Source organism: Siniperca chuatsi, linkage group LG22, assembly GCF_020085105.1.
Source record: "Siniperca chuatsi isolate FFG_IHB_CAS linkage group LG22, ASM2008510v1, whole genome shotgun sequence".
Lineage (NCBI taxonomy): Eukaryota > Metazoa > Chordata > Actinopteri > Centrarchiformes > Sinipercidae > Siniperca > Siniperca chuatsi.
Genome location: NC_058063.1, coordinates 2,852,252 through 2,880,099, shown reverse-complemented (window position 1 = coordinate 2,880,099; position 27,848 = coordinate 2,852,252). Strand labels below are relative to the sequence as shown.

At 40.5% G+C, this 27,848-nt stretch overlaps 1 protein-coding gene across 2 annotated transcripts in view; it reads left to right on the top strand.

Annotated features, from left to right (window-relative positions):
* The window catches only part of lrch4 (leucine-rich repeats and calponin homology (CH) domain containing 4), a 65,867-nt gene that overhangs the window by 26,559 nt on the left and 11,460 nt on the right, over window positions 1–27,848 (top strand). For both annotated transcript variants that reach the window (XM_044184763.1, XM_044184762.1), the window contains exons 2-17: window positions 6,349–6,493; window positions 7,357–7,486; window positions 7,824–7,929; window positions 9,540–9,786; window positions 12,249–12,345; window positions 13,480–13,591; window positions 13,702–13,805; window positions 13,940–13,992; window positions 18,654–18,806; window positions 20,341–20,409; window positions 20,607–20,661; window positions 20,759–20,819; window positions 23,882–23,983; window positions 24,083–24,174; window positions 25,971–26,108; window positions 27,481–27,558. In XM_044184763.1, the coding sequence (XP_044040698.1) occupies window positions 6,349–6,493; window positions 7,357–7,486; window positions 7,824–7,929; window positions 9,540–9,786; window positions 12,249–12,345; window positions 13,480–13,591; window positions 13,702–13,805; window positions 13,940–13,992; window positions 18,654–18,806; window positions 20,341–20,409; window positions 20,607–20,661; window positions 20,759–20,819; window positions 23,882–23,983; window positions 24,083–24,174; window positions 25,971–26,108; window positions 27,481–27,558 (1,742 nt within the window). The remainder of the gene's footprint in view (window positions 1–6,348; window positions 6,494–7,356; window positions 7,487–7,823; window positions 7,930–9,539; window positions 9,787–12,248; window positions 12,346–13,479; window positions 13,592–13,701; window positions 13,806–13,939; window positions 13,993–18,653; window positions 18,807–20,340; window positions 20,410–20,606; window positions 20,662–20,758; window positions 20,820–23,881; window positions 23,984–24,082; window positions 24,175–25,970; window positions 26,109–27,480; window positions 27,559–27,848) is intronic.

The window sequence follows — 27,848 nt, the reverse complement described above, 5'->3', positions numbered from 1 at the left end:
AACTTTTTAAGCATGTTGCACTTCTGGCAACACCACAATCAGTGATTTCATAGCAGGTGTTTTCTATTAGCTATAAGAGGGCCCACGTGTAGATCCAACCAGCATACACTGAAACTAGCCTAGGTTGGCGGATTTAGCACTGATAAACAGTACACAGTGGCTTTAATCTGGCTCCTAAGACAGGTGCAGGGCAGACACAAGAACATAGAAGCATGACACAGGACAATAAAAGGTGAGTTTAAAGCGTCACAGCATACCGTTTCTAAATGAAGTATTGTGGTGCTACAGAGACGCCCTGGCCTACAAATCATATTCTCCAGACGTAAGGGAACGTGCTTGTTTGGTACAGACCCCAGCAAAAATCACATCATCATATTTAAAAAAACTTTCAGTGAAAATTAAATGAAATTACCATTACCCACTATTTTTCATTTCATACAAATGTAGCTAGGTAGCTATGTAGGAAGGTGACCATTCTTTATCCCGCCTACAAGTTCTCATTGGTCAACTGTGATTTTGTTTCCCTATTTACCAACAAATCTTAACTCAAGGTTCACTTTCAGGATTTTTCCAGAACTTTCAATTGCATCTCACTGTTTTCATCACCATAATTGGTCGAAAGCTCTTGAAAAAGCTAGTAAGTGGACCTTGAGTTAGGATTTTATTTATTTTTTGTCAAACTATTTCCAAGGACAAGGATGAACTTTGTCGGCAAGCACTTTTTTTGATACCTTGATGGGTATAGACACATTTTCTTGAAAATCTTTTCATCGTTCATTGAACCACTTAAGCCAAATGCATATAGGCACTTATTTTGGTCATTTAAATCAGCCAAAAAAGTCTGTTGGCCATAGATTCAGCCTATAACAATAAGCCCATATATTTGTATTTCCCAGCCTTCATTGACACACCATTCAACCACAGTTCAGAATCAGAAATACTTGCAATAATGAGTACTGTCAAGTTAAGTGTAGGTTATTAGATGATTATGAGACGGTGGATATTGCACAGCAGTAATAGAAGTATGAATAAATATCAATAAACAGGGAATTTTAAACTGAAAACAGAGTATATTGCACAGCAGAATTAAACAGAGAATATTGCACAATTATTTCAAGTATTACAGTGATGTTAATGATCAATGTCCAGTTTAGTGACTTAGGGTCATACAGACTGACACTTAGAGGGAGGAGTTGAAGAGTTTGATGGCCACAGGCAGGAATGACTTCCTGTGGCGCTCTGTGGTGCATTTTGGGGGAATGAGTCTTTCGCTGAAGGTGCTCCTTTGTTTGGCCTCCTCCTCTCTGACACCACCGCCAGAGAGTCCAGCTCCACCCCCACAATGTCACCGGCCTTACAGATCAGTTTGTTGAGCCTGTTAGCGTCCACTACCCTCAACCTGCTGCCCCAGCATGCAACAGCATACAGGACAGCACTGGCCACCACAGACTCATAAAACATCTTCAGCATTGTCCGGCAGATGTTGAAGGGCCTCAGCCTCCTCGGGAAATAGAGGCGGCTCTGGCTCTTCCTGTAAAGAGCTTGAGTGTTAATTTCCCTACAGAATGTCAAATCAAGCCAGGCTTTAAAGTGTGTACCTGAGGTGAGGTCACAAATAGCCACAATTGTCCCTTCTAGCTGTCTGGCTGTAAGGCTCTCTGTTTGTACTGGGCAGGGAAGCCAAATCAAGGAGCATGGAAGGCAAATCTAATTGGTCACTCAAGACACATTTCACACTCACTTTAATGCCAGCTGTGAACTGTCTCAGCTGGATCTAGACAAATTGGAAACAAAATACAAGCACCAGTGTGAGTCAGGTCTTTAACCGGAAGGATCTCAGTTCTTGTCATCATGACATGTTGGCCCTCCTCCTCTTCATGCCGCTTTGTTGAGCTGACAGAGTTGGCTCTGGACCATAGAGCATGTCTGTTCAAAGCCAGCGTCCTGCTGTCTGAACCATGGCAGGCCAGTGAGAGACTGGACATTTCACAGCCCATTCCACAGCACATGCTTTTCCCATGATGCCCACAGTGAGTCAGTCTGGCTTTGGGCAGAAATGCCTCCTGGGAAAAAAAGAGAACAGGGAAAGGCTGCCTTGGACTTTTCAGCTGTTAGGATGTATGTGTGTGTGTGTATTCTTGTATTTTTTTACTTCATAAGACCAAACATGATCCATCTCTGTATTAATGCACAGGTTAAGTTTAGTGAATGAATGTTGTCATCACAAGTATATTATTACAAACGTGTGTGTGTGTGTGGGTTGTACAGCAAATTATTTATTTTGCCGTAGAAATAAGTTCCAAACCATCACTTCTTTTTTAAACCAAACTGGAGCTCTCAGATATCTGTTTTTTTGCAACAACAGCTACAGAGACTAGACAGCGTCTCCATCCCCCAGAGTAGACACACACACACACACACACTACTTTTTCCACCCCCACCTATTGTTCAGACAGCTGCCCTCCAGCTATGGGACGGTGAAGAAGGGGAGAGATCAGGCTTTAGAGCTGCCGTACAGTATCTAGCCACCCTCACATTTACTGTAAACTCTCTCTCTCTCCCTCAAAACACACATTGAACCACGCAGCTGTGTTTGTTGTGGAATGGTAGCTATTAGTAGTAGAAGTAGATAAAAAAATAGGTTGGTTTTGCCATATTTATTTTTTTATTTTGGTTTTTAAATTGGTTATTTAATCTGCTAATTATATTTTTATTAATCATTGGTATTAAAATATCAACAAATAGTGAAAAATGCGCATCACAATCTCCTAAAACGTCTTCAGATAGTTTTTCTGTCTAATAGTCTAAACCCCAAAAACATTTACTTTACTATCACATAGAACAAAGAGAAGCAGCAAATTCTCCCAACTGAGATGCTGGAACTAATGAATGTTAGGGTTTTTTTGTTAGAAAAAAATTACTTAAACAATGAATCGATTATCAAAATAGCGGTTGATTCATTCTCTGTCAATCAACTAATTGATTTGTTTGATCAGTTGTTTCAACTCTAAGGTTGATGGGGAAAAAAACTTAACGACCTCCAAGGAAAGTCTTGAATGAAGCTTTCTGAATCCTGTGTAAATATAAAGAGAGATAATGAGCAGAAAGAAAGAACACCTAAAAATGTAATGGGAAGCTAAAACAATGAATGTCCACTCAACTGTACAATAAATATCTAAATAATGAAGCTGCACAATGTCTATCATATCAGTGAATGATACGCCATGGACCATGTCCCATTGTTATTAACCAATGTAACTGCATAGTAGCAAAAGTCATAGATTATGTTTTCTTTCTTTCTGAATTTTTTGGTTAAATCATCCAAAATGAAAGTCCCCATAGAAGCCCTAACAAAGAGAGGAACTGCCTCCTCCTCCTCCAGCCCTGCTGCTTCCAACAGCAATCAATAAACAGCCAATGGGCTGTCTGCCATTGACAGAATTCTGTCTCCTGCTGCCAGTGAAAGCTCAGCGCTAATGGTGCTTTTTGGAATCACTGCGCTATAGACAATCTATTGATGCGTTATTGTGTCTACTGCACGCTCATATTTCTTTGAACCCACTCACAGCCTTGTGTAGAGAAGAGGATATGTTGATGACAGGGTCAGTACTGAGCACGCCCAGTAATACCTTCATTAGGAAAGGTGGAGGTTTGGGCAGAAGAGGCAATCCTTGGAAGGTAGAAGATTTTTGAGGTGGAAAGAAAATAAGGACACAGAAAATAGAGAATGTGGTGGAAGATGACGTGTAATCAAGCTCAATCATCTTATTTTGGGGCACTGAATTCTTTGTGAAATGGCAGTTAAAACATCTTCATCTTCGGTAATGTGATGTATATCTGAAATGAAACTGAATATGTCGGTGGGGCATCATTTTCGAGAGGAATTTGAATGACTCAAAAGTGGGCGTGGCTTATGGAGTCTTCGCAAGAAACGAATTAATTAGACCACAACCACACTCTATTGGACATGCAAACACAGTTATTGCCAACTGGTATCCAAACATGCTCCTCTTATCAGCTAGCTATATAAACCTGCCTATTATATAGTAAGTTGGCCCAAATCCATTTGATTGAATACATTTATGTAAACACCCCTTAGTGCAGGTGGAGTCATTAAAAATATTCTTACCTTTTTGCAGGAAGAGAAAAAAAAGGAGTGATTTTGATGTAAAAAATACTCAAAAGTGATTTTAGTACATATGGCTCCCATCGTTCACTTACAGGAACTCTGACTGGTTTGTGACCGACACATCACTATTTGGCACATACTGACAGATTGGAACAAATAATGGAGGCACATGGCATTAGAACTTTGAAAATGTCTTGGCTTTTTTGTAATTTCACTGAGTCTTAAGTGAATTATGACCTTTGTTACAAATCAAAGAAATTGAGAATTGTCAATTTTGCAAACCGTTTCAAAACATGGAGAAGTATTTAGGGCTGCAACTAATTCTTGTTTTCGTTGGCGATTAATCTGTTGATTTTCGCGAGTTTCGAGGCCATTCTAGTTTCTCCTACACGCTAGGAAGGGGAGCGTGATGCGAGCGCTCTTCAAATGGTTGCAAACTGCAATTTCACCACAAGATGCCACTAAATCCTACACACTGCACCTTTAATATCTCTGCTAAAACTGGAACCATTTTATCATTATTGATGAATCCTAGGTAAATGACCTGTAACATGTTTACAGCTTGGTTCAAAGTGGGGAAGTTGCAGTTAGTGTACATGGTGTGTGTTTTAGACCACTGGATCACCAGGATGCCCCAAAGCCCTCTTCTTAACAGGGTCTTCACAGATGTCCGTTTGTAAAAATGACAACATGCTTCACCCTACCAGAAGGAGAAAGCTTTCTGATGCATTCATCAGACTATCTGGTGAGTGGCAACAAGACAAACTAGTCCCAATGAGGGATTTAAGTTAGGGTAGGTAGTGGAAATATTGTTGTGAAATTGTACATCTGGGCCATGCTCAGATTGGGAAGGTTCATCTTAATTCAGAATTGAAATTAGAATTGACTGGTATTCATGTATCCTTCAAGGTGGATGAGAATGGCCGACATACAGTAACTCTGGAAACAGAAACCGGGAAGCAGCCACTAGCAGCTATTTTTGGAAATGCTCACCCAGTTTGGTCAGAAGTGGATGAGTGCTGGCCTTGACAAGATTTTGTCACAGCAGTGTGGGTTCCCTGCTTCGAGCTGTTTGTTAATTTTAGGCTGGTGGTTTTAAAAAATAGTGTGGAAACTGTCATATGGCACAAGGATACATAAAATATAAAACCAAAGTATGAAATTGAGTGATGTCATCAGGGCTATGATCTCTGTTTGGGCTTAGAGACTACACAATTACAACAGAAAGCTTGCATTACAAGCTGAGGGCAAGAGAATTGTAACAAAAGAGGCTATCAAGTGGCATCATGGGAATTGTAGGATTCAACTTGACCCATACTTTGTACTAAAGTCAGTATCTCTTAGCATCTGCTGCTTGGACTTTGACCATTCTTGTTTGTTTGTTTTTTGTTGTTTTTTTTTAATCTGTCTCTTGTGAATACTCCAACTTTATGGAATTACAATACTGAGTACCCCTTTAACTTAAGTCTTTACCCACGGTTGCAAGTCTTTATTTTCTTGGCTTCGAAACACTTGTTTTTAATTGCATCAACCTCCAGTGTTTGTCCTTAGATTGGTCTTGAGGGCTAAAATGAGTTATTCATTATTACATATATTGGTGAAAGCTCTTTCTTTGTCATTTATTATGGCATATTGCCATTATTTGACAGTGACAGGAAACATGAGGGGAGAGAGAGGCGAGTGTCTGTAACAAAAGTTTACAGCTAAATTCAAAGTGGGGAAGTTGCAGTTAGTGTACATGGTGTGCGTTTAGACCACTGGATCACCAGGATGCCCCAAAGCCCTCTTCTTAACAGGGTCTTGCATGGACCTTTTTTTTAAAAAGGGACAATCGTGCACTTCAGTTTGCTGAACTGATTCACAGATGTCAGTTTGTAAAAATGACAACATGGTTCACCCTACCTGAAGATGAAACTGTTCTTTCCAGAAATTCCACTCCAGAAATCACAAAGAATTGGAATATCAAATTGCAAAATCGCAAGACATATTGAATCAGCCCCGTAAGAATTATAATTATCATTTTCAGGAGCTCTTTTGCTAATTCCCTTCCCTACTGAATTTCCAGCCCTTAATCAAGTCATTCCAAAAGTCTGTTTTAGCTTGAAACTTTGAATATAATTGTTCAGTCATTAGTTTCCACTTCCGTCTTTCCTTCTCTTTTGTGTTGGCAGTATGAATACTGGCAAACTCTGATGTTTGGTCACTGTGTGTGTTGTCAGATCTGTCAAAGAACCGTCTGTGTGAGCTGCCGGAGGAGCTCGGTCAGTTCATCTCTCTGGAGACGCTGAGCCTTTACCACAATGGGATGCGTTTACTGTCCTCCAGCCTGGGCAACCTCCAGGCCCTCACCTACCTCAACCTCAGGTAACTCAACACCATACACGTGCCACCCTATGAGCCAGTTTGCTAGTTCTCATTGCACTGCAGCTTACTATGACAGGTTATCATCCATTTCCCTTTTTGAACCATCTAGTTAGTACAATAAAAAGTCTACTTTAACAAAAGCCAATGGTGGAGCAGGTAAACCAGAAAAGGGGTATCTGCAGGTCCTGACTAAACTATCTGACCTCAGAAGGAAAGACAAATGGGAGAGAAATGTTGTTATGGGAAAGTATTCTGCACCGCAGACCGTTTTCATATTGGCAACATTGTTGTTATTGGTGGGGTGTGTGTGTATGTACACACACACACACACACACACACACACACACACACAAAGACAGCAGTCCACACTTTGCATCCATTTCACAGTTTGCAGGTGCATGACGCCTCTAACGCGCAGCTGTTGTTTAAAAACTGCATTTGAACTTGAGTGTTTGTTTATGCTGGAGATGAAAAGAGGCCGTCCAAATCCTATCCAAACCTTCTTACAACAACAGAAGCACACTGACACTCCCCTCTCCTCAACACTATCATTTTATTGTTGCTAGGAGACCTGAAAAGCTCAAAGGCTCAAAGCAAATATACTGTATAACAAAAAATAACAGACTCAATGTAGCTGCATATTTTTTATAGGCTGGCTAGCTAGTTAGCTACAAAATTACACTGCCTCTTCTAATTGTGAGAAAATGTATAAAGCATGTCATTTTTATTCATTTTTAAGAGTGTATCAGTGATGAGATCTTTGAAATCCTATGCGCCCTTGCACCAGGCCCAGATGGATGTTTCTCTTGAATGACATCACCGTGTGTGTGTGTGTGTGTGTGTGTGCGTGCTTGTCTCCACAGTCGTAATCTTCTGTCCAGTTTACCCCCGTCGGTGTTTCAGCTTCCCCTCCTACGAGTGCTCATCGTCAGCAACAACAAGCTGGGTTCACTGCCTGCCTCCATATACTCCCTCACACACCTCCGACACCTGGTACGATGATACACACTTACACTCACGCACACGTTGCTTGTCTCTCATCAACACTATCTTTCTGTGCTATAATTCTCTCAGCAACAGCAGATAGTTTAAACATCAGTCATTTCTATGGTAATAGAGGGAGAAAAAAGTTTTTGAGTATAGATCTTTTTATATCCCTGTTGGTCATAGTCAAAGGTCCATAGTGTCTGTTTTAAAGTCTGAGTTTAAAGCAAGAGGGTCCAGATCCATTTCTGATGTAATAAAACATGTCAGTGGTCTTATCAAGCTTCTGCAGTTTTCAGCGACTGGTCTTGGTTGACTTTATTCTTTCTGTGTCTTTCTCTCTCAGGATGTAAGCTGTAATGAGCTGCAGTGTTTGCCAGCAGAGCTCGGCCAGCTAGAGTGTCTGAGGGACTTAAACCTGAGGAGGAACCAGCTCACCACTTTGCCTGAAGGTATAGACACACGCGATCATCCACTGACTTCAAACCTCCTGTAGTGGTCGTCCCAGTGTGATCACCTCAGCTCGTATTGCTTCCATCCAGCATTTCTCAAGGCTCTTTGATGAACCCAACAAACCCTAGACACATCAGCAATGTCTTTGTCCCAATGAAGTGATTCTGCACAGTTTATCAGTTCTCATCATTTGGTATTTAGTGCATATATAACTATACAACATGATAAAATATATCTTATCCACTAATACTAAACTTTGTTAAGCCTGCAAAGTATAACTTAGCTCTCTGTATACCATGGACCATTGTAATGTAGAATCTCTACAAGTTAGATGGTAATTGCATCATTATTGTGAACTATCGATTGTTTCCATGTAGAAGTATTGAACTGCTTCTGACTTACTGCAAACCAAATGGATCTTACACCATTAGTGCCTCATTCCCTAGCTCATTAGGAGGAAATGTGAATGAATATACTCCGTAAACACAAGGGTAAACGGACTACGAGTGGGTCTTGCTTGTTTACAGGAGCTGGTTGCACCAGCTTTTTCTAACTTCAAACTTGCCCAAGTTAGGATGTAAGTGTTAAAGTTTCAGTTTAAAGGTAACCTGTGGAGTTTCTGACCTCTAGTAGCCTAGTAAGTAAGTTTTTTTTGTTTTGTTTGTATCATGCACAAGGATGCACATGCACTCATGTGTGCACACAGGTGACGTGATACACATTCCTGCCAATTATACTAGTACTATTCCACTGATTGACAGGTGGCAGTAATGTGCCAAGAAATGTAGCAATGAGCCAGCAAAGGCTGGAAAGAAGACTGCAAGCTAGTAAACATGGATGTAGACTATGCAGAATTTAAATAATTAAAAAATCAATTTTGCAAATATTTTATGAGGAAGGAAAAACAACACGTTTGTTAGGGCTCAAGGACACACATTGCGTTTTGATGAGAAACACTGAATGTAAAGAGACCCTTTTGTTTGTTTATAAGAAAACTCTATAGGGCACCTTTAAGTATAATCACTGAAATAAGTTGGAAGTGTCAAGTGTGGGAATTGTGACTGCTGAGTGAAGTTGAAGTATCAGCTAAAGTGAAAGTGCTGAAAGGGGTAGAAGATTCAGTTAAGGTTCAAGCACTGAGGAGAGTTGAAATCATCAGAGTATATGAGATAAATTGAGCTGCAAGTGTTAGTTGAAGTGGAAGTCCTGAAATAAATTGTCGGTTCGAGGGTAGAACTTTAAAAAGTCTACTGAAGTGTAACCACTGGAAGCAGTTGGAGTAAATTGTGCCAGACGACAGTTCTTCACTTTTGAAACTCCCATAACTCCCACTGAGACCTGAAAGGGTTTGATGTGTAATCAGTGAAAAGAATTGAGGTGTCAGTTGTGTAATCTGGCCCCAACCAATATTTTAGAAATTATGGAAGAAACTATTAGAATTATAGTATTCAAGCTCCACTCTCAAACTATGATAAGTGCCAACAATTACTAGAACTAACCAAACCATCACTGGTTTTAAGTAGGTATGTGTAAAAACATGAATAGTTAGTATCAACAAGTTGAGGCTCAAATGACACTATAACTAACAAATTTACTTTGTACCATCCAGAAATATCCGAGCTCCCCCTTGTCCGTCTCGATGTGTCCTGCAACTGCATTTCCCACGTGCCCTTGTGCTACCGCCATCTCCGGCATCTCCAGAGCATCTCGCTGGACAACAACCCGCTGCAAATGCCACCTGCACAGATCTGCTCCAAGGGCAAATACCACATCTTCAAGTACCTCAACATGGAGGCCTGCAAGAGGAGCCAGGAGGAGCTGGAGAGACACCTGAGGCCCACTGGGTTTAACAGCTGGTGAGGAAGACTGGAGGGAACGAGCAAGTAACTAAAGGGAATAAAGAAGAGAAAAGGCAATTCAAGGAGGAGTTGGTCAGGGAGGAGCAGAAAGGATGAAAGAACAAGCAAATTTCCACTGGTCACATTTTCTAGAATATCTTGACAATTTTAGGTATATTTAAGACACTGAGCACCAGGTAATACCATATATTTTGAGAGAAAATCAGGCAAAATTAAAGACCTTTTCAAGTGTGTCATTTTACAGGAATATAGCACAATTTAATTGCTTCAGACGTGGTTTTCACTGTTGAAAAAGATATGTTAAGTACAGAGCTGGAGTCAGGATGTGGTTAGCCGAGCTTAGCATAAAGACTGGAAGCAGGGCAAAACGGCTAGCCTTGCTCTGCCCAAAGTAAAAAAAACAAAACAAAAAAAACACCTACCCACACTTCACAAATTAACACGCTATACACAAACAGAAATATAAAAACAACAATTTTGTGACAGCAGGGCTGTGCACAGCTTCCTGGAGTCTTGTTGTCATAGTGAGGTTGCCAGGTTTGTGCTAAACCTGTGCTAAACCCATATCTGGCTACCCACACTATAGCTGGAGATGCTGCATGGAAGTGCTGGGCAGACAATGAAGAACTGTTGTTCGTCAAAAAATAGTTCCAGCACGTATATCCCACTACAACCACACATGTCTCATCCAAGCGGCGACATCCTGCGCTGAAAATTTAGCCAACAGCGAAGCGCCAAAAACTGCAGTTCCTCAAACGGCCACTTGAGGCTGGCTCCAAAAGCAAGTCAATCCCCATAGAGCCCCATGTGGAAATGACCAACTTCACAGCAGAAATAAAGATGTTTTACAGCCTGGTACAAAAACGCTTTTGGTCTCTATAGCTCATTTTCCCCTTCATGACAACTGTGAGGTGAATTTTTATATAACTCACCCATTTAAATTATATTAAGACTTAAAGTTATGCATAATTAAGGACATGGGTGCTTTGAGTGACAGGTGGGTGCCGTCACCGGGGGCTGGTTTCAGCAACCGGGCTTCATTCGGCCCGCCTCAGTTCCACCCATGCTCCACGTCTTTGCCCATTTTTGTATTAGCTGGGAGCCGGCGGAGTCAGGCACTGCCAAGATGGTGTTGGCCGGAGCCACCACCCTCAGCTTCACACTGGCTCTATGGGTGACATCAGTACGGCCGTATTTAATACAGTCTATGGTCTCATCTAATTCTCGGAAAGAAATCAAATAAGCTTGTTTCCCAAAATGTTAAACTATTCCTTTAACAAACCAGTAGGAAAGAGAGTTTCATGTAGGCTCGTGCAGATTGGCGATTGGATCCTATATCGACGATTGAAAGGATGATAAACGATTGGTTTTTCCTACACCGAAATTTAGGCACTTTGAACTAACTTACTATCAGCACTAAGATGTTATAAAAAATAATCTCTAGAATCTGCGCCCTACTGTGGATTTCAGATGTTTCTGGTGGGGTGTGGTTGTGTTTATTTGTGCTTTAAAATGTAACCGCTGTGAAAAGATCAGAAAAGTTTTATTTCTCTCTCTCTCTCTCTCTCAAACAAATGAACACAAACCAAAGGAAGTGTCTTGGTATGACTACTTTTCTATTTTTGCAATTCTACTTTAATATAGGCACTCTTCGTAGTCATATAGTCATGGAATATTACATCAGGCCCACAGTGGGGAGGTTTATACCGACAGTGGAATCAAAAGGGAGGCGATGCTTTTGTCCACATTATTCTGCTTGTTTCAAACTGTGATATTTTGCAATGATGGGGGGTGGACAGTGGCTTCAGTGGCAACTTGTAACAGTTATTGCACTTGCTGTTTCTCACGATGAACAAAGCTTTTTACATACAATAGATAGTTGACACTTGACTACAACATTAACTCAAAGCAGAAAAATGGAGAAAGTGGAGACATTAGTTGCGACTTGTTGCATTCCTGTCATATTCAAGTGACATGACAGAAGTACTGTTTACTGATGGTGGCAACTACTGCAGCTAGTCATTATGGGATAGTGGAGTTGTGGAAATAAATATTATTGCCACCACAACATGCACTTGAGGAAAGAGAGGAAGAAAAATGTGAACATGAGGTGAGCGGATAAGTGGCAGGAGGTACAGTAAATGTAGAATAGGAAAATGGATGATAAATGATGACAGTGAAAGGGTATGTTAACTAAGAGGAAGCAGGGTTATCAAATATTTAGAAACTTGAATGGACCCCTTTTAGATGCCTAGTGAGCCATTTCCATGAAATAGACAGGACCAAGGACAGAGAGAGAGAGAATATATGACAGAAGAGCTCTGAGTCTGAAGAAAAAAAAACTGTCACTGCCGTGTAGACTAATGAACCATTATGTAACAGTCTGCCAACAAGACTTGTGTATTTACTTGTGTGTGTGTTTAACTTATCCTGATGTGTGCTCTGCATGTTTCCTGCAGTCTGTCAGACCAGGAGCTGTTCACAGGTCAGTTTGGAGGGCTGGACTCTGGCTTCAACAGTGTGGACAGCGGCAGCAAACGGTGGTCTGGGAATGAGGTACTGGACACACACACACACACACACACACACAGTCATTTATACACTGCCCTAACGTGTCCTCAGTGACTACACTATATGTTGATCAAACAGACGTGTGTAAAATCAAGGTGTAAACGTACTCATGCCGCATTCAAGAGCTGATGACCCAAAACAGTTAGAGGCGTACGGGGACATATTTGACCCCAACAGAGTCAATGCAATATGATATTACATGAACCAAAATATATAGTAAAGGAGTGACGATATATCAGCCAAAGTATGACAATATGAAAATAGCACAGTACTTTAGTAATCAGGATGAACACACTGGCATAGCACAGAGTCACAATGCCACACTGCTGTTGGTTGAAATGCATTTGAACTTCAGCATCTTGGTCATGCCTCAGCAGGGAGGCTGTCTATACACTGTCCAAACCTACCTGCAACCGCAGAGCGACACGGATGTTCTACAAAATTTTGTAGCTAGATTTTATTATCCCCCAAAGGGGAAATTTGTTTCCAGAGCTTGCATTATGTGAGCCTCCGGAACAAAGATACATTTACATACAACAGCATGACACAAACAAACATAAATACATGGAGGCAGGTAGAGCACATGGAGATAGGACATTATACACAATGCTATAGGACAGCTTTAGTGAAACTGTGATGCAAGTTATGTTTACATCTTAATGCTTTACAAATTTTAATGTAGGCCTGCTGTAGCCAAAGTGTGCACTGGTGTGTTATGTAAGGAAAAACTAATGGTACATGGTAAATGGACTGCACTTGTCTACTGCCTTTCTAGTCTTTCTGACTACTCAAAGCGCTGCTAAACAAAACTAGAATTAAAATAAATAAAGACAAAGTCAGTACAGAAAAGCTCAGATGCTGTCTGGTGTGATGAGGTGTCAAAGATATGTCTGTCGAGGTGATCAGAAAGCTTAATAATGTTAGAAACCAGGTTAATTTTGTCGAACTTACACACATTGATGTCAATAAACCTGAAAAAATATATATGAATATATCATGGTTGAAAAAAATGAAACAAATACAAGAACAATACAAATACAGCCTTCCTATCTATAGTGTTAACAATCGACTACATATCAATGACTCAGTGACTGTCTGTCTGTCTGTCTGTGTGTCCAGTCAGCAGATGACTTCTCCGAGCGTTCTCTTCGCATGGCTGAGGTCAGCAGAGGCCAGAGGAATCTGGAGGAGGAGGAAGAGGAGGATGGATCTCCTCTGGAAGCTAACAAAGGTGAGGAAGGACACACCTGCTCTGTACTTTTGTAGGTCTGTATTTTTCCGTTTTTCTAGCCAAAAAGATACATGCACATTTAGAGAAGATCTTTTCCACGCTCTCTGCAGTGAATGGAGCGGCTGAGCACGTGGACTTCATTGACAGCAGTGTGACAGAGGAAGAGGAGACCAGGATGGATCCACCCACACCTCCTCTCACAGCACCACCTCTGGTACTACTCATTCACAGACTGATCAGCAGTTGTCACATCCTCTGGTTGCTCGACATCTTGCCTTGAATGTTATCTTAGAACAGGGAAGTTATTGACGTGATTTGATGTGATAGGATTGTGTTATTGATCTCCAGGAGCAGAAGGAGAGTTCCTTACCGTCCCAAACCCAGGACTCAACAATATGCAGGTAAGTCTTGTAAAACATACTGTAAAAGATATCCTGTGCATGGCACTGCTAATTTTTAGCAGAATAAACTTAAGTTTACAACACAAAACAGGAATAGTGATTTATAGCACAACAAAAGAAATATTGGTTTATTGCACAAAACTGGAATATTGGTTTAAAGAGTAACTCCACACTAAATTTTGGAAGGAGTAAAAACATGGCACTACAGTACAACAGACAACACCAGACCTGCCGGTGTTGTCTGTTGTAATTGTGACCACACCCAGCTGTGATGTAGCTTGGTACTATAGTGCCACGATACATGACTGTTGCATAGGATGTGGGAACAGCATGTTGTCACTACTAGTTGGCAGGGCAAGCCAAATCATTAGACTGGGTGCACTTACTCTTTAAAGCACAAAACAATACTATTGATTTAAAGTGCAAACCAGGAATATCAGTTCAAAGTGCAAAATAGGAATATTGTGTGTCAGCACAAAACTGGAAGAGGGCACTGGTCTTTTTGAGCAATTTGTTAATCATCTAAAGGGAGGGGGGGTGAAGGACCAGAAGCCAAAGGGTTATGGGAAGTGTCTCAGTTTTCTGCAACACCATTGGCATTTGACGCTAGTAATGACCTCTACCAAGGCCTCAGTTGTTTACTGTTCTTGTGCCAAGGTATTCCAGTATATTTGAAAAGCATTTACATATCACCTTTAATTCTGCTCAGCCTGTTTCTCTGCCGATTCTTCATGTAAACACAGCAGTGTGTTGGTTTCTCTGGTTGGAAACTGTGTACTCACTTGGAGTGACAAAGACAGACAAGGATTTATCACTTTTTCTCTCTCTTTTCCTTCCTTGTTTTACAGGGTCACTTTACATGCTATTTGAAGAGCTGGGAAAAGTCAATAGACTGCAGTTCCCATTACTTACAGTGTTAGTCACTCACTGCCCCTCAAACTCTGCATGCTGAGTGCTTGTGGGTGCTGTTATCTTGGAGAGTTAAGCGTTTTGACTCGCAGACTCGCCCAGTCTTTACATTTATTACATTGTGGCAACATAACAACATTGCCTAAATTTTGGTGTGTCTTTTGAAAGCTGATGTAACACAAAGTGTCAGAGAGAGTGAAAGAGCAAAATGAGATACCAGTAAATTCAAGGTATTATTCAGTGCTGAAACAATTAGTCAATTACTTGCTTAAGAAAAACTAGCCAATAGATTTGGTAACCAATTAAGCAGTCAGTGATCAAGAAAAACGACATTCTCTGGTTCCAGCTTCTCAAATGTGAGGGAATCACATGTCTCGTCTCCACAGCTGCTGCAACCCCGACATGTAGTTACATTTTGGAGACGCTGCATGTCAGCTACGCCATAGGCTCCGTAGCTATGTCATAACACCTTAATGCACGTAAACAAACTGCCACGTGTACCAACTGCTTCATAAATGATACAGACTTAATAAAAATATATTTCAGACAGCTTGTTGTGGCTTGATCCGCATGGAAAAGGGACCGTAGCGCCTTTGCCAACATTTCCAAGCTGTAAAAAGATTAAATTAAAGTTGTTCGCAGCATCTCTACCACCTGCTGCTGTTTGATTATCAGCTGATGATTCAATGGCATATCTACTGCTTCATGTGCTGCTTGCATTCCATTTAGCCAGGTTCCCCCACCCTTGCTGCTATGTAACAAATGGAGCGCAGCCATTGACCACTGTTTCCCCAGTTGGAAAAACAATCGACCACTCAAAGCTTTGTAGGTGAGATTAAGAATGGGGACGTCACCTTTCTATGCCACACCAGGAAAAATGGCTACATCCATGAAATATTTCGACAGAATTGTGGCCACAAAAATGGTGACAAGGGACAGATGAGATGGATATAGCTGTCTTACAGGTTGTTGAAAGTCAATTTACAGAAATAACTTGTAATGTACAAAAATATCAGCTTAATTGCTTTTTAGAACTGAGTTGGCTGAAAATGATATCACTGCTGATTGGTTAGGGCAAAACATAATAAAGTAACCACACTCCCAAACAGAAATTGGCTAACATGAGCATGAACTCAGTCTAAAGGAATGAAGTGGAACAAAATGGCAGTCTGATTATCAGGCTGAAACATTGTAAGAATTGCTCCATTTTTTTGATGAACATACAGCTACATATTTCCCTTGTAGCTGTTGACCTCTGTCACATTGTGGATTGGGTCACAGGCTCCTATATAAAAACTTTGTAACATGTCTTCTATTTTAGCACCCATGTTTACCACACATTCGCATTCACGCCGCTGTTTGTGCTGAAGCCCAGCAGGCAGCTTTTATCATGCTGCCCTGTTGCTCCATAGCCAAGATAACTACATTGTTGAGATCTGTCCCAGCAGTCCCCTTGGCTACATATTAATATGTGATGCAGGGCCATTGTTCTCAGCCTCCCGAGCAACAAGCAGCATGCTCCATTGTTCTAAATCTTTGAGTTTTATTAACTGTAGTCAGGCCAAATTACTAACATTCATTCAGCGCTCAAAACCTCATTAAGCCTCATATACTGTATATGACTTCAATCTGGTAAATGGACTGCCACTCTGTTCTTTCTGATTGAGGGAGATTTATTTTAGCTGTTGCACAATCCTGTATCTCTTCTACAAACACAACACTTCCAATCATGTTGTATCACGAACAAACGGATGTTCCAAATCTTGGCTTGCAACACTTCCTCTGGGACTTCTAAAAATAGAATACAGGGAACTAATATGGAAACTCAACACGCAGTTTCTAAACAGACTTTTACATTAAAATGATAAAAATGATTTTACACAGACCAGCCTTCAGAATAAAGGTGCAAGTCTATCAAATCACTTCAATAGACTTGAGTTCATATGTTGTCTTTAAGTTTCTATTCTTAAGCTTTTATCTGATTTTATTTTTAGTTGTTAAACTGCTTGGAACCTGAATCTAGCCCGTGTACAATCTTCACCCAATGTGGTGCAGAGTATATTTGGATTGTCATGCATAAAACATATCAAATGGATTGTTTGATATTTACTACGACTGGACAAAATCTATTTTCAATGTTGTGGTGGTCTAATGGTTGGGCCCATTTCACAAAAACTGCCATAACTTGTGATCGTTTTGTGCTATTAACTGGTAAAAATATTTTTCTGTTGTGACACGTTGGGCTCCTTTTTGTACAATTTGGCGGTTTCCCCCAATGAAAAGTTAAAGGCTACATTCCAACGAGTCAGGCCCTTCCTCTCCTCTAATAAATATACTGTAGGTATGATTGAGATTGACAGTGCACTGAATTCTGTAGGCTCACGCAGTAACTGATGGCCGATACCCACAGAACCAATTGTCATTGCAACTAGGCTCTGAGATAGCTTCTGTTTATATAATTGAAGACTTTTTATGTTTATTTCAACGTTTTTCGAAAGACTCAGTGGTAGGGCTGTCACGATTCTCCAAATCCACGTTTTGATTACACTTTCGATTTTTAAGGTCACAATTCGATTTTCGATCTAAACTTTTTTTTTTTCAGCACTAACGCTGTTGTTAGACTATCAAGTCTTGATTTAGATCAACAGATCATTGGTTTTATGCCCTGACAACTGTCCTTTACATTTTCAAATTCTTCTTTTAAAAAGATCAAGTGTGATATAACCGCCATATTTTGGGGGGGAATGTGCCACACTAAGGCCATATGGTCAAATTTAATAATTTATTTAAAATGTAATAACAATAACTTATTTGACCAGCCAATTGGGAACAAACTGTTAAACACAAAAACAAAAAGAGTCACTAGATTGCAGAAGGGTACTTTAGAACAACAGCTTGACTTTCCTCACCTGCAAAAAGCCACCAGGATTATAATTTCTAATGGCTTTGTTTATGAGGCCTGTGAAGAGCGCATGATACCCGCGTATAGCAGTGATGTGTTTGTTGTTGACATAACTCACGGGGAAGGCAAAATGTTGCCACACCGGTGGAAGTTCTGTTGTTTCTCTGTCATGTCCGACTCCGACAGTGGCCTCGGTGTCTCGAAAAGTGCAGCTGCAGGCTACCGGTAAGCTAGCTAAAACCCAAGACCGGAGGTGTGTCCCAGGACCGAACGCTGTTTTTCCCTTCTCTTTGCATTCCTATTCAGTCCCAGAGCATAACAGGGAAGATCCTTCCCAGCATCAGAGGGTAAACCCTATAACAGCCATTTTTATAGCGACGTTATATTGTTATTAAATTAAGTTTAATGTTATTACGTCACACACACACATATATATCGGATGGCCAAAAAAACGGTCTACCAATCAAAAACAAGAAAAACAAACAATTGGGCTACTTAAATGACAAGCTATTTGCTGTCAGTCAAATCTGGCAACTGTGACTCCAAATGAACCTGTAGAATTTGGTGGAATTTCACTCCTAGAGTGTGCAACATATACAAAAAGTTTATATCTCAATATATCTCAACTCCTTCCTGGGGCTAACAGTGGAGTTGGCAGTAATGGGGACTGCAGTAAAGGGAAACTGGCCATTCAAAATTGTGAAAAAAATGGGGAAAATATTTTTTTTTTTTGGTTTTTCAACAAATACCTGTTTTTAGAGACATTCAGATTAAAATATTTCCTTCTCATTTGTCTTATTTGCCTCATTGGCAATCTCTAACTCTCTTCCTCACTCCTTTTCCTTCCTAGGTCCAGCCTCCAAGTGGAGGTGGGCCCCCCATCATCAGCCTCCTCCTCTCCCCTGTCCCCCTCCAGCCCCACCCTGGAGGAGCGGAGGAGGCCGGGCACCCTTTTCATCTGGCAGGAGAGAGAGCGTCTGCAGCAGCAGAGAGAAAAGGCCAGGTAAATACTCCTTTTCACTCTTAAACCAGACATAAGATGTTTTCAACTGGGCTGATTACATTTGAATTTATTTTGAAATTTGACATTCTATTTGGAGAGAAAATGTTTGTCATAAAGGATTGAAAGCTTCATAGCCCAGAGTTTACTGCTGACAGTGGAAGATGCATTTGATGCCATCGTAGAACAGGGTTGAAGTGCATGAGTGGATAGGACACAGCCATCACAAGACATTAGCGACATGAATTTGAGTGTATTTCCTTCTGTCACTGGAACACAGTGTGGATATGGTAGAAAAGGTTTCAGTCGTAGTCATCTGGACACTGTTTTCAGAATCAAGACGTTTCGGCTCCCATCCGGAAGTCATTCTCAATTGTGAAAAAAATGGGACGGGAACTAGATTTTAAGCTACTCTGAGTTACATAAGCCCCGCCCTCAGGAAGGAATCTGCCTGAGTATCTGTTAATAGCTAGTTTCACCTGAAACTGACCTAACAGTTTCAAGATGGCCCAGTAATCAGTAATCAGGCCTATTGTTTTCTGGCTGCATCTACTTCATCACTGTTAAGTACCTGATTAGCATGTGATTGGCGTGACCAAGGTGCTAATACACTCTGATAGACTTTGGGCAGATTGAATCTCAGACCACCATTTCTGTTCAAAGAGGGGTTCTCTTTTTTCACAAAAATGGCTTCCTTGACACCCCGTTCAAACCAACTCTTCTCTCTACTAAGAATCTTCACCTCGCTGTCTTCAAATGTGTGGTTTGTAGCTTTTAAATGCAAATGCACGGCGCTCTGTAATCCTGAGTTAGCGTGTCGTCTGTGCTGATAAAGTCTTTTGTGAAGTGGCTGTTTGGTTTCGCCTATGTACCGTTCTTTGCAGTTTTCCTCACTGCACTGAATGGAGTAGACAACATTGCTCTGTTTCTGTGTGGGTAACTTGTCCTTAGGGTGAACGAGTTTCTGTCTTAAAGTGTTGCCTGGTTTAAAGAAGACAGGAACATCGTGCTGTCTAAAGATCCTTTGTAGTTTTTCAGACAGTCGAGATACATAAGGGATGGAGACACCGTTCCTTCTTGGTTCTGTTACACTTTTGTCCTGTTTTTTGGCTCTTTTAACTTTGTTGATAGCCCAAGTAGGATAACCACAGGCTGAGAGTGCACTCTGGACATGTCTTTCCTCTTTCTTCTTCCCCTCTGAGCCTGTGGGCACTTCTTGGGCTCTGTGTTGTAATGTCCGGATTACACCCAGCTTGTGCTGTAATGGATGGTGTGAGTCAAAGAGCAGGTATTGATCCGTATGTGTTGGTTTCCTGTACACTTCTATCTGGAGCTTTCCGTCCTCTCCTCTGAGTGTAGAACAATCAAGAATCAAGTGTGGATATGAGCTTTTATAAGTCGTCATGTGTAGAGCGGTTTGTGTTCCACACGTACAGTAAGGAACGGCTCTTTTTCACAGAAACCTTTTCACTGGACTTCTTTTTGTCTTTCTCATATCTAATTATATACTCTCCATGTCAAAACTCTAATTTTGCAGTTTGCTGAAGTCATCCTCCAAAACAGGAAGTAATGTGGCCACTGCACCACTGACAGGAAGTAGCTCAGCGTAAGTAAAGCCTGTTGAACAGATAAAACACACAGCAGAGAGACACATGACTTTGAGTGACTGTCCAAGTAAAACTCACTTCTATTCATTCTTGCATTTCATCCGTCTATGCTGAATTACAAATAGAGGGAAGGATGAGGGTGTGGAAAGTGTTGGTTTTCTGTAGTGAACAAACTTCAGTGTCTGTCTCCCCCTAGTGGTGCATCTCCAGAGAACAGCAACTCCCACTCAGGCCTTCGGCAGAGATGTGCAGTGAGTAGCGCCCCTTCAGTAAATAGAGCTGTGAGGTGCACAGCTGGACTGTGTGTTTCCATTGTTGAAAATCTGAATTTTGTTTCTTTTTAATTAGAGTGCTGACCAGATGAGCACAGTGTCTCCAGCACTTCTGCAACGCTCCAGCAGCAGAACAGGTACCACAAACACATGTCTGTTTTTAAAATAGATTAGTTTATTTAAATGTATCTGAACATGCAGTAGTTTATAATTATTATTTTATTACATAATACAGGAGCTGCCGTAGCTACGGTATTATGAGGGCATATTATTTCACGCCACAGAAAATACCTCATAGAGCTCTTGATCATATCACACAATCTTCCTCAGTAGATGCAGTTTGCCCAGAAGTCAAAGAAATGTTTAAATTTGCATTTTCTCTGAGCACTTGAGGGACTTTTGTCCCTGTTGGTTTAAAGGGTGAGACTGATTATAGATGATGATGATTTATACATACAGTGCCAAGAAATAGTAAGCCAACTCCTTGGATTTCCCTGCTTTTTTGCATAATTTAGTCATAAAATGTGGTCTGATATTCTTCAAAGTCACCATAATGGACAAGCTACATCTATCTGAAATGGCAACCTAAAAACAACTGCATGTTTTGGTGTATTTTTTTAATTATTTACTTGAACATTCAAAGTCAGGTTGAAAAAGGTTGCTTTTAGTAACTAGTTTAACCATTTTTTATAGCAGTGACCTCTCCTCTCTCTGCTGGTGCTGTGATTCACTGCCTGCAGGTACCGCTTGTAGAGAGAGGAGGTATATTAATAATTAGTAATATTAATATTACCACTACCATTACATATTATTATTTTATAATTCTAGGTGGAATTTGCATTGTGCCCCCCCCAAAACCCAACACAGCAGCGGATGGCCGCCCACCCTGAGTCTGGTTCTGTCCAAGGTTTCTGCCTCTTAAAGGAAGTTTTTCCTTGCCACTGTCACCAAGTGCTTGCTCATGGTGGGATCTGTTGGATCTCTGTAATTAATATTATAAAGAGTTCGTTCTAGACCTGCTCTATAGGAAAAGTGCAATGAGAAAACTTCTGTTATGAATTGGTGCTATAGAAATAAAATTGAATTGAAATTGAGGGGCTCGTTTGTCTCAGCCAGCAGTAAGTTTACAAGCATTTGCCAAATTCTAAGATACGTGGCAAACTAAGAAACAGTTAAACTACATACACACAGCTTCTGTTTGAGCTTGTTTGTAACAATTCGCCATTAGCCAAGCTAGCACGCTGTGCTTGTGTAAAACATAGTGGCGGTAGAGGAGACTGCAGACAGCGCAGATTAAAATATCGCTTTCTACATGTTAACATGTTTATGCTTGTTGAACAGATGCATTAATAATGTGTTGGCTTTTTACTCATGAAGGTTTTATTGCACTTACAGTAGCGACCGTAGTCCTCAACTCGAGTTATCTTCACTTCACCTGGTTCACTTCACTGGCTCCACCGGCCTCTCGGCTCTGCTGGCCGCTGACTTTGCTCGTGTGTGTGTGTGTGTGTGTGTGTGTGTGTGTGAGCAGGGGACAGGTTGCAGCGTGATAATAAATTACACCAAAAAGTTTAAAAGAACTGATAATGTTGGAGCTTATCAATGCTGTGGTCCTAATATAATAATTTAGCACCGGTGCCCGTTTAATACTGGGTTTCGGTGCCCATCCCTGGATGAGTGTCAGTGTAACAGGAGTCAGTGTTGCTACATGTTCTACTCAACACAAACAGTCTCACACAGTTCTGTCCACTTACGTTGTCCGTTTTATTGCGCACACACACGCTTTCATAAACATTCTTCTTACTCTTTGCTCCTCCGCTATCTTGCCCGGCAACTCCGGAGAGCATATAGTCTACTTTCTCACATAACACAAACTCGAAGCACAATTATCCCAGAGAGGAGGACCAGTTCTCCTCTGGCTCCGTCATCGGAATCACGTGACTGCAAACAGCGTACTGGAGCGCGCCTGGCTAATCGTGATCCTGTGAGTGAGTGAGCTTCAGCTGCAGCTCATAGAGAGGCTTCACATCTAAAAATGCCAGGAGAAAACAAAAGCACCACATTTTGTGCAGCTATACTCTATACGAATCCATCTTTACAAAGTAATCAAGTACATGTGTACCTGTTCAGCCAATACATCATCATCATCAATACATATCTATCATCAATATATGAAGTTATGTGATAACTTCCATTTGGCCAAAAAATACACTTCCAAGTACTCACAACGTGACTGGTTGGTAGAGGCATACAGCCGTTAATAATGAGATTATTTAATAAATATGCCAATTCGGAAAACAATTATTTGAGTGTTATTAGTTTACATTGAGTGTATTTGTCTATTATAGTGACTTTGATGAAGATCAGACCACAATTTATGGGTGAATTATGCATACATGTAGGTAATTCCATAGGGTTCACTTTCTTTTTCTTGGCACAAAGGTAGCCTTTCCGTTTCCTTTGGTAAATTCAGGTGGTAATGGAAAATAACAGACTTGAAAAAAGAACATAAATCAGAGAGGTGTTCAACACCGCCGCCTTCACCGTCCTGGGCTTTTCGCCACCTCAGTTATTTTCTTATGACAAGAACGGTAATTGTAGTTAATTTTAACTTACTAATTTAGTGCTGGACAGTGAACCTCAGTACTTTTAAGTACCAGCCAAACTGTGTCCCAAATGAGTACAGAAATCTGCCACAGAACCAAAGGTTGGCATCAAATGCTTTTTTAGTCTTGGTTAATAATTCTTTGACATGGTATTTTCTTATATGAATTAGATTTAGGTTGATTTTATAGTGTATTTTCTTCAGGTTGCAGTGTCCTATAGCCGTCTGTTACAGATTTCAGAAGTTTTGCTCTTTTTGTTGAAAGAAAAAGTAAAGAAGTACCATATAATCTGTATTATTTTGATCATGAAAGTTCATTCTTGACCTTGTAAACAGCAGTTTGACAAAAACATTTTTACACAAGATCCACTTAGTTGCTCTTCCCTGAGCTTTCAATCCCATCTTGTGCCCTCCTCATCTCTCTGAGCAAACTCCATCTGCTGAGGAAGGCTGAAATAAAATGGAGATGGAGTTAAGATTGTATTGTCAGACTTCTGTCTTGTCATATCATATGAATTCATTGGTATAAAAATGTGCAGTGTGAGTGTATCTCACATAATACAACTGTAACATTGAACTAAATGTTTGTGTCAGATGTCCCGTCCTCCCCGAAGACTTCCCCTCCACCCGGCCAGGCCCTGAAACCCAACAGTTTCCTGTTCCGCACCTCTTCCCGCAGCAACATCAAACCCACAGGTACACAAACCACACACCACACAACACACACACTTTACACCTTCATACAGTGCTTCAGAAATGTTTCAACACTGTTTATTGTCTTTTTGTCCGGGTCAGTCTTTACTCTTGGTGAGTCTGGCAGAAGTGAGTCTCGCACGATGCTGCGTTCTCCCAAAGAGGAGAGACCAGACATCACACAACTACGCAAGGTAACCCACAATATTCACACACCTTTTTAAAAATGATTATTATTTTTTTTTTTTTTTTTTTTGTAAGACAAAACACTAACAGAACTACACCAGGAAGACAAAAACAATGGATACAGGACAATTAAACGTACAATTTGTCAGGGAACAAGAAACCAAGTTGATGTTATTTGTTGCGTGTTGTGTTGATATGTCGTCGGTGTGTGTGTGTGTGTGTGTGGTGAAAAGTTGGGGAGGTGGTGAACTAAGGGAAAGCATAGGAGAGAAACAGCCAAACAAACAAAAAAAACAAACCTAAAATGTACACTAATACTAATCCTACCTTTGCTGCCACCAATGCTGCTACTACTACTAATAAAATCACAATAATAATTATACCAAAGTCAGAGGGAGGGGGTGGGGAGGGGGGAGAGAGAGAGAGAGAGAGAGTCTAGCTCCCTTTCCCTTTTATGTCGGCCTGTCTGCATGTATGTATCGATGGACGTGTAGGTGTTCAAATCATGATTGGTAGACAGGCAAGAAAGATTGGATGGAATCAGGTTTGTAAGAAATGAATGAGAGCTGAGCAGATGGAGTGGGGTTCTGTTGCAGTGTTTTTGACAGAAGTGGAGACATTTTCCATAGAGATGTAATCTATGAGTAAGTTTTTCCAGTGTGCAATATGTGTAGTGCTCCTTGATTTCCAGTTCATGACGAGAGTTTTCTTGGCGATAGTTAGAGCCACGAGGAGTAATCTACTGTTTGTTGTTCACTTTGTTAAAAATAAAGATAGAAGTTGGTTCAGTCATTGGACATGATGTAGTCTGATATATTTATTGTAAAATGTGTCAATACTACACTGGTTGTCTTAGTCTCAAGTGGTTCTGATGAAATTTCACAAAAATGCATGAACATATGTATTATTATTACTATCAGGACAGATGTATTGAAAGCTACGTAAGACGACCTGTAACTAACAAAGGTCATCTGACTGAATGTAGCTTTTAATAAATGAACCCTAACTATTTATAGTGTGTGGGAGGTTATTTTTTCTTTGCATGCCCTCAAACACTCCTGTGGTGTGTGTCAGTTAAACGTCTCTTTTAATTAAATAACTTCTTCCACACTGTGACAGTATCACACTTGATGTGATACACATATTCTGTATCAGCTTCTTCTCACAGTTTGAAGATGTAAGATGCTAACAATCGTATGATGTTTCTACACACATATGCAAAACATCATTATTATGATAATCCTGGGTTTAAATAGTTTGTGTTCTGTGGTGTAAATACTGAAGAAGCCTTTTAATGCTGACAAGAATAAAGATCTAACATAATAAGACGGTGTAGTCCCTCATTCGTCCAGGAGTGTTCTATCGTAGAAAAGGTTTCAGTCGTAGTCATCTGGACACTGTTTTCAGAATCAAGACGTTTCGGCTCCCATCCGGAAGGCATTCTCAATTGTGAAAAAATGGGACGGGAACTAGAAATTATGCTAATGCTAATCAGGTACTTAACAGTGATGAAGGAGATGCAGCCAGAGAACAATAGGCCTGATTACTGATTACTGGGCCATCTTGGAAACTGTTAGGTCAGTTTCAGGTGAAACTAGCTATTAACAGATACTCAGGCAGATTCCTTCCTGAGGGCAGGGCTTTTTCTAGTTTCTAGAATTTCTAGTTCCCGTCCCATTTTTTTCACAATTGAGAATGACTTCCGGATGGGAGCCGAAACGTCTTGATTCTGAAAACAGTGTCCAGATGACTACGACTGAAACCTTTTCTATGATCTGACATAATTCTCTGTCTCCCTCCTCAGACTTTGGAGTCTCGGCTGAAGATCACTCTACCGGAGGATCTGGGCGAGGCCTTATCCAACGGCACTGTCCTCTGCCAGCTGGTCAATCAGATTCGTCCACGCTCCGTGTCAATCATCCACATTCCCTCCCCAGCAGTGGTGAGTCTGATAAACCACCAAATCCTGTCCTTTCTGCCTGTCAACGCTCAGTCAGTTTCCTCTCTTGAGAACGTTCAAGACATCAAACAGCAATGATGATGTTCTTCTCACCTGTTTATTGGATAATTCCACTTCCCGTCTGGTATTTTCAGAGTTATTTAAACAATGAATTTCTTGACTTGGTAACTGTAGTATTAAAACAAGGCTGTGTGACTTTTAAAAGAAGAAATAAATAACACATTGTCTGTTTTTACAAATGAAAAGTCAAATTCGTACACAATAAAACACAACTTTGCTCAGTTTAATACACTCAGAGGTTTTGCTGCTACAGCCTTACTTGGTCCGGTCTGACCGGTGGCTAATGTTAGAAAACTTTAGATAGATGTTGGTGCATATTTGACATTACTGAGTCTGTTTGCTGAGTTTGTGATTCTTCTCTACTTGTGCTACTGTTACACTACATTTTAGCACGTCACTAAAGTGACTGAGCTGGTATTCAAAGTGTTATGGAGAAAGTATAACTAATTTGTGCACACAAATTCATTATTTTCCCAAAATACTTGATTCTTTCTCTCAAATTAATAGTTTGTGTGCATAAATCCATGGAACATAATGTTAAATGATATTGGTACATTTCAACATGTACACTGTAAGTTCTTGAATAAAAGCCAGTTCAAATAATACTCTGAAATAAGAGCAAGGGGCGTGGTCAAACGAATAAAGACCAGTTACTAATAAACAGGGTTAGAATTAGCTGGACTACAGAGTCATGTCTTACTCACCACTCTGCAAATACTGTTTTCATTCAACAATCATTGTCCGTCACCTCGACTTTACTGTTTCTTACCATCAGCGAAACTCAACACTTCCTGCATATGTTTCACATGAACAGCCTACCAGGAACAGGAGGGATTATGCCTTTTGAGCCACTGGAAGGCTTTTAATGTGAAACATCTGTGCAGGAAGTGACGACTTTCGCTGGTGGTAGCTGAACAGCGATCGGAAAACTGAAAGTGACTGAAGTTAGTGAATGAAAACAGTGTGTTCTCTGAGTGCAGCAGAGTGGTGAGTGTGGCAGGACTCGTAATTGACTAGTACTGTGGAAATGTACATTATAATTTATCAAGTCAACACATAAACATGGAGGAAATGTTGAGTTAGCATTAACAGCAAATGAAAACAGGGAGGCTTCTTACTAACATGATCAAATATATTTTCCTCTGCAGTTGAGGTAAATAAAAGCTGCTTTTTTAGAATTCTGAAATAATAATAACGGCGTCCTAATCCCAACTAATGAAAACTGTTTATACAAAGCAATAATTTCACTCCAACATGAAGTTACCTAAATGTGGTTGCCTGATATTAATTTCAGCCAAAACTGAGTTCAGCAAAGAGTCGACTCAACGTGGAAAACTTCATTGCTGCCTGTCGCAAGCTGGGAGTCCCTGAGGTAAAGACCATGTCTCACGATTCTCACTTTCCTGTCCTTTTATTACAACTCTTTGATACATCTTAATTTAATGTTGTTTCTTAAAAGCATCCCAATAAGGCACTGTTTAAAAAAGCAGTTAGTTGAAATAGAATTTTCCATGTGCTTTAAGCTCAGTTGTGTTGCTACATTATTCCTGTCAGGGTCGGACTGGTGTTTGAAGGCCTTTTGTCCTGAAATGAATCACATTTTCAATCAAATGCCAATATCTGCCCATATATCAGTCCAACCCTAACTCTGCTTTGTGTAAT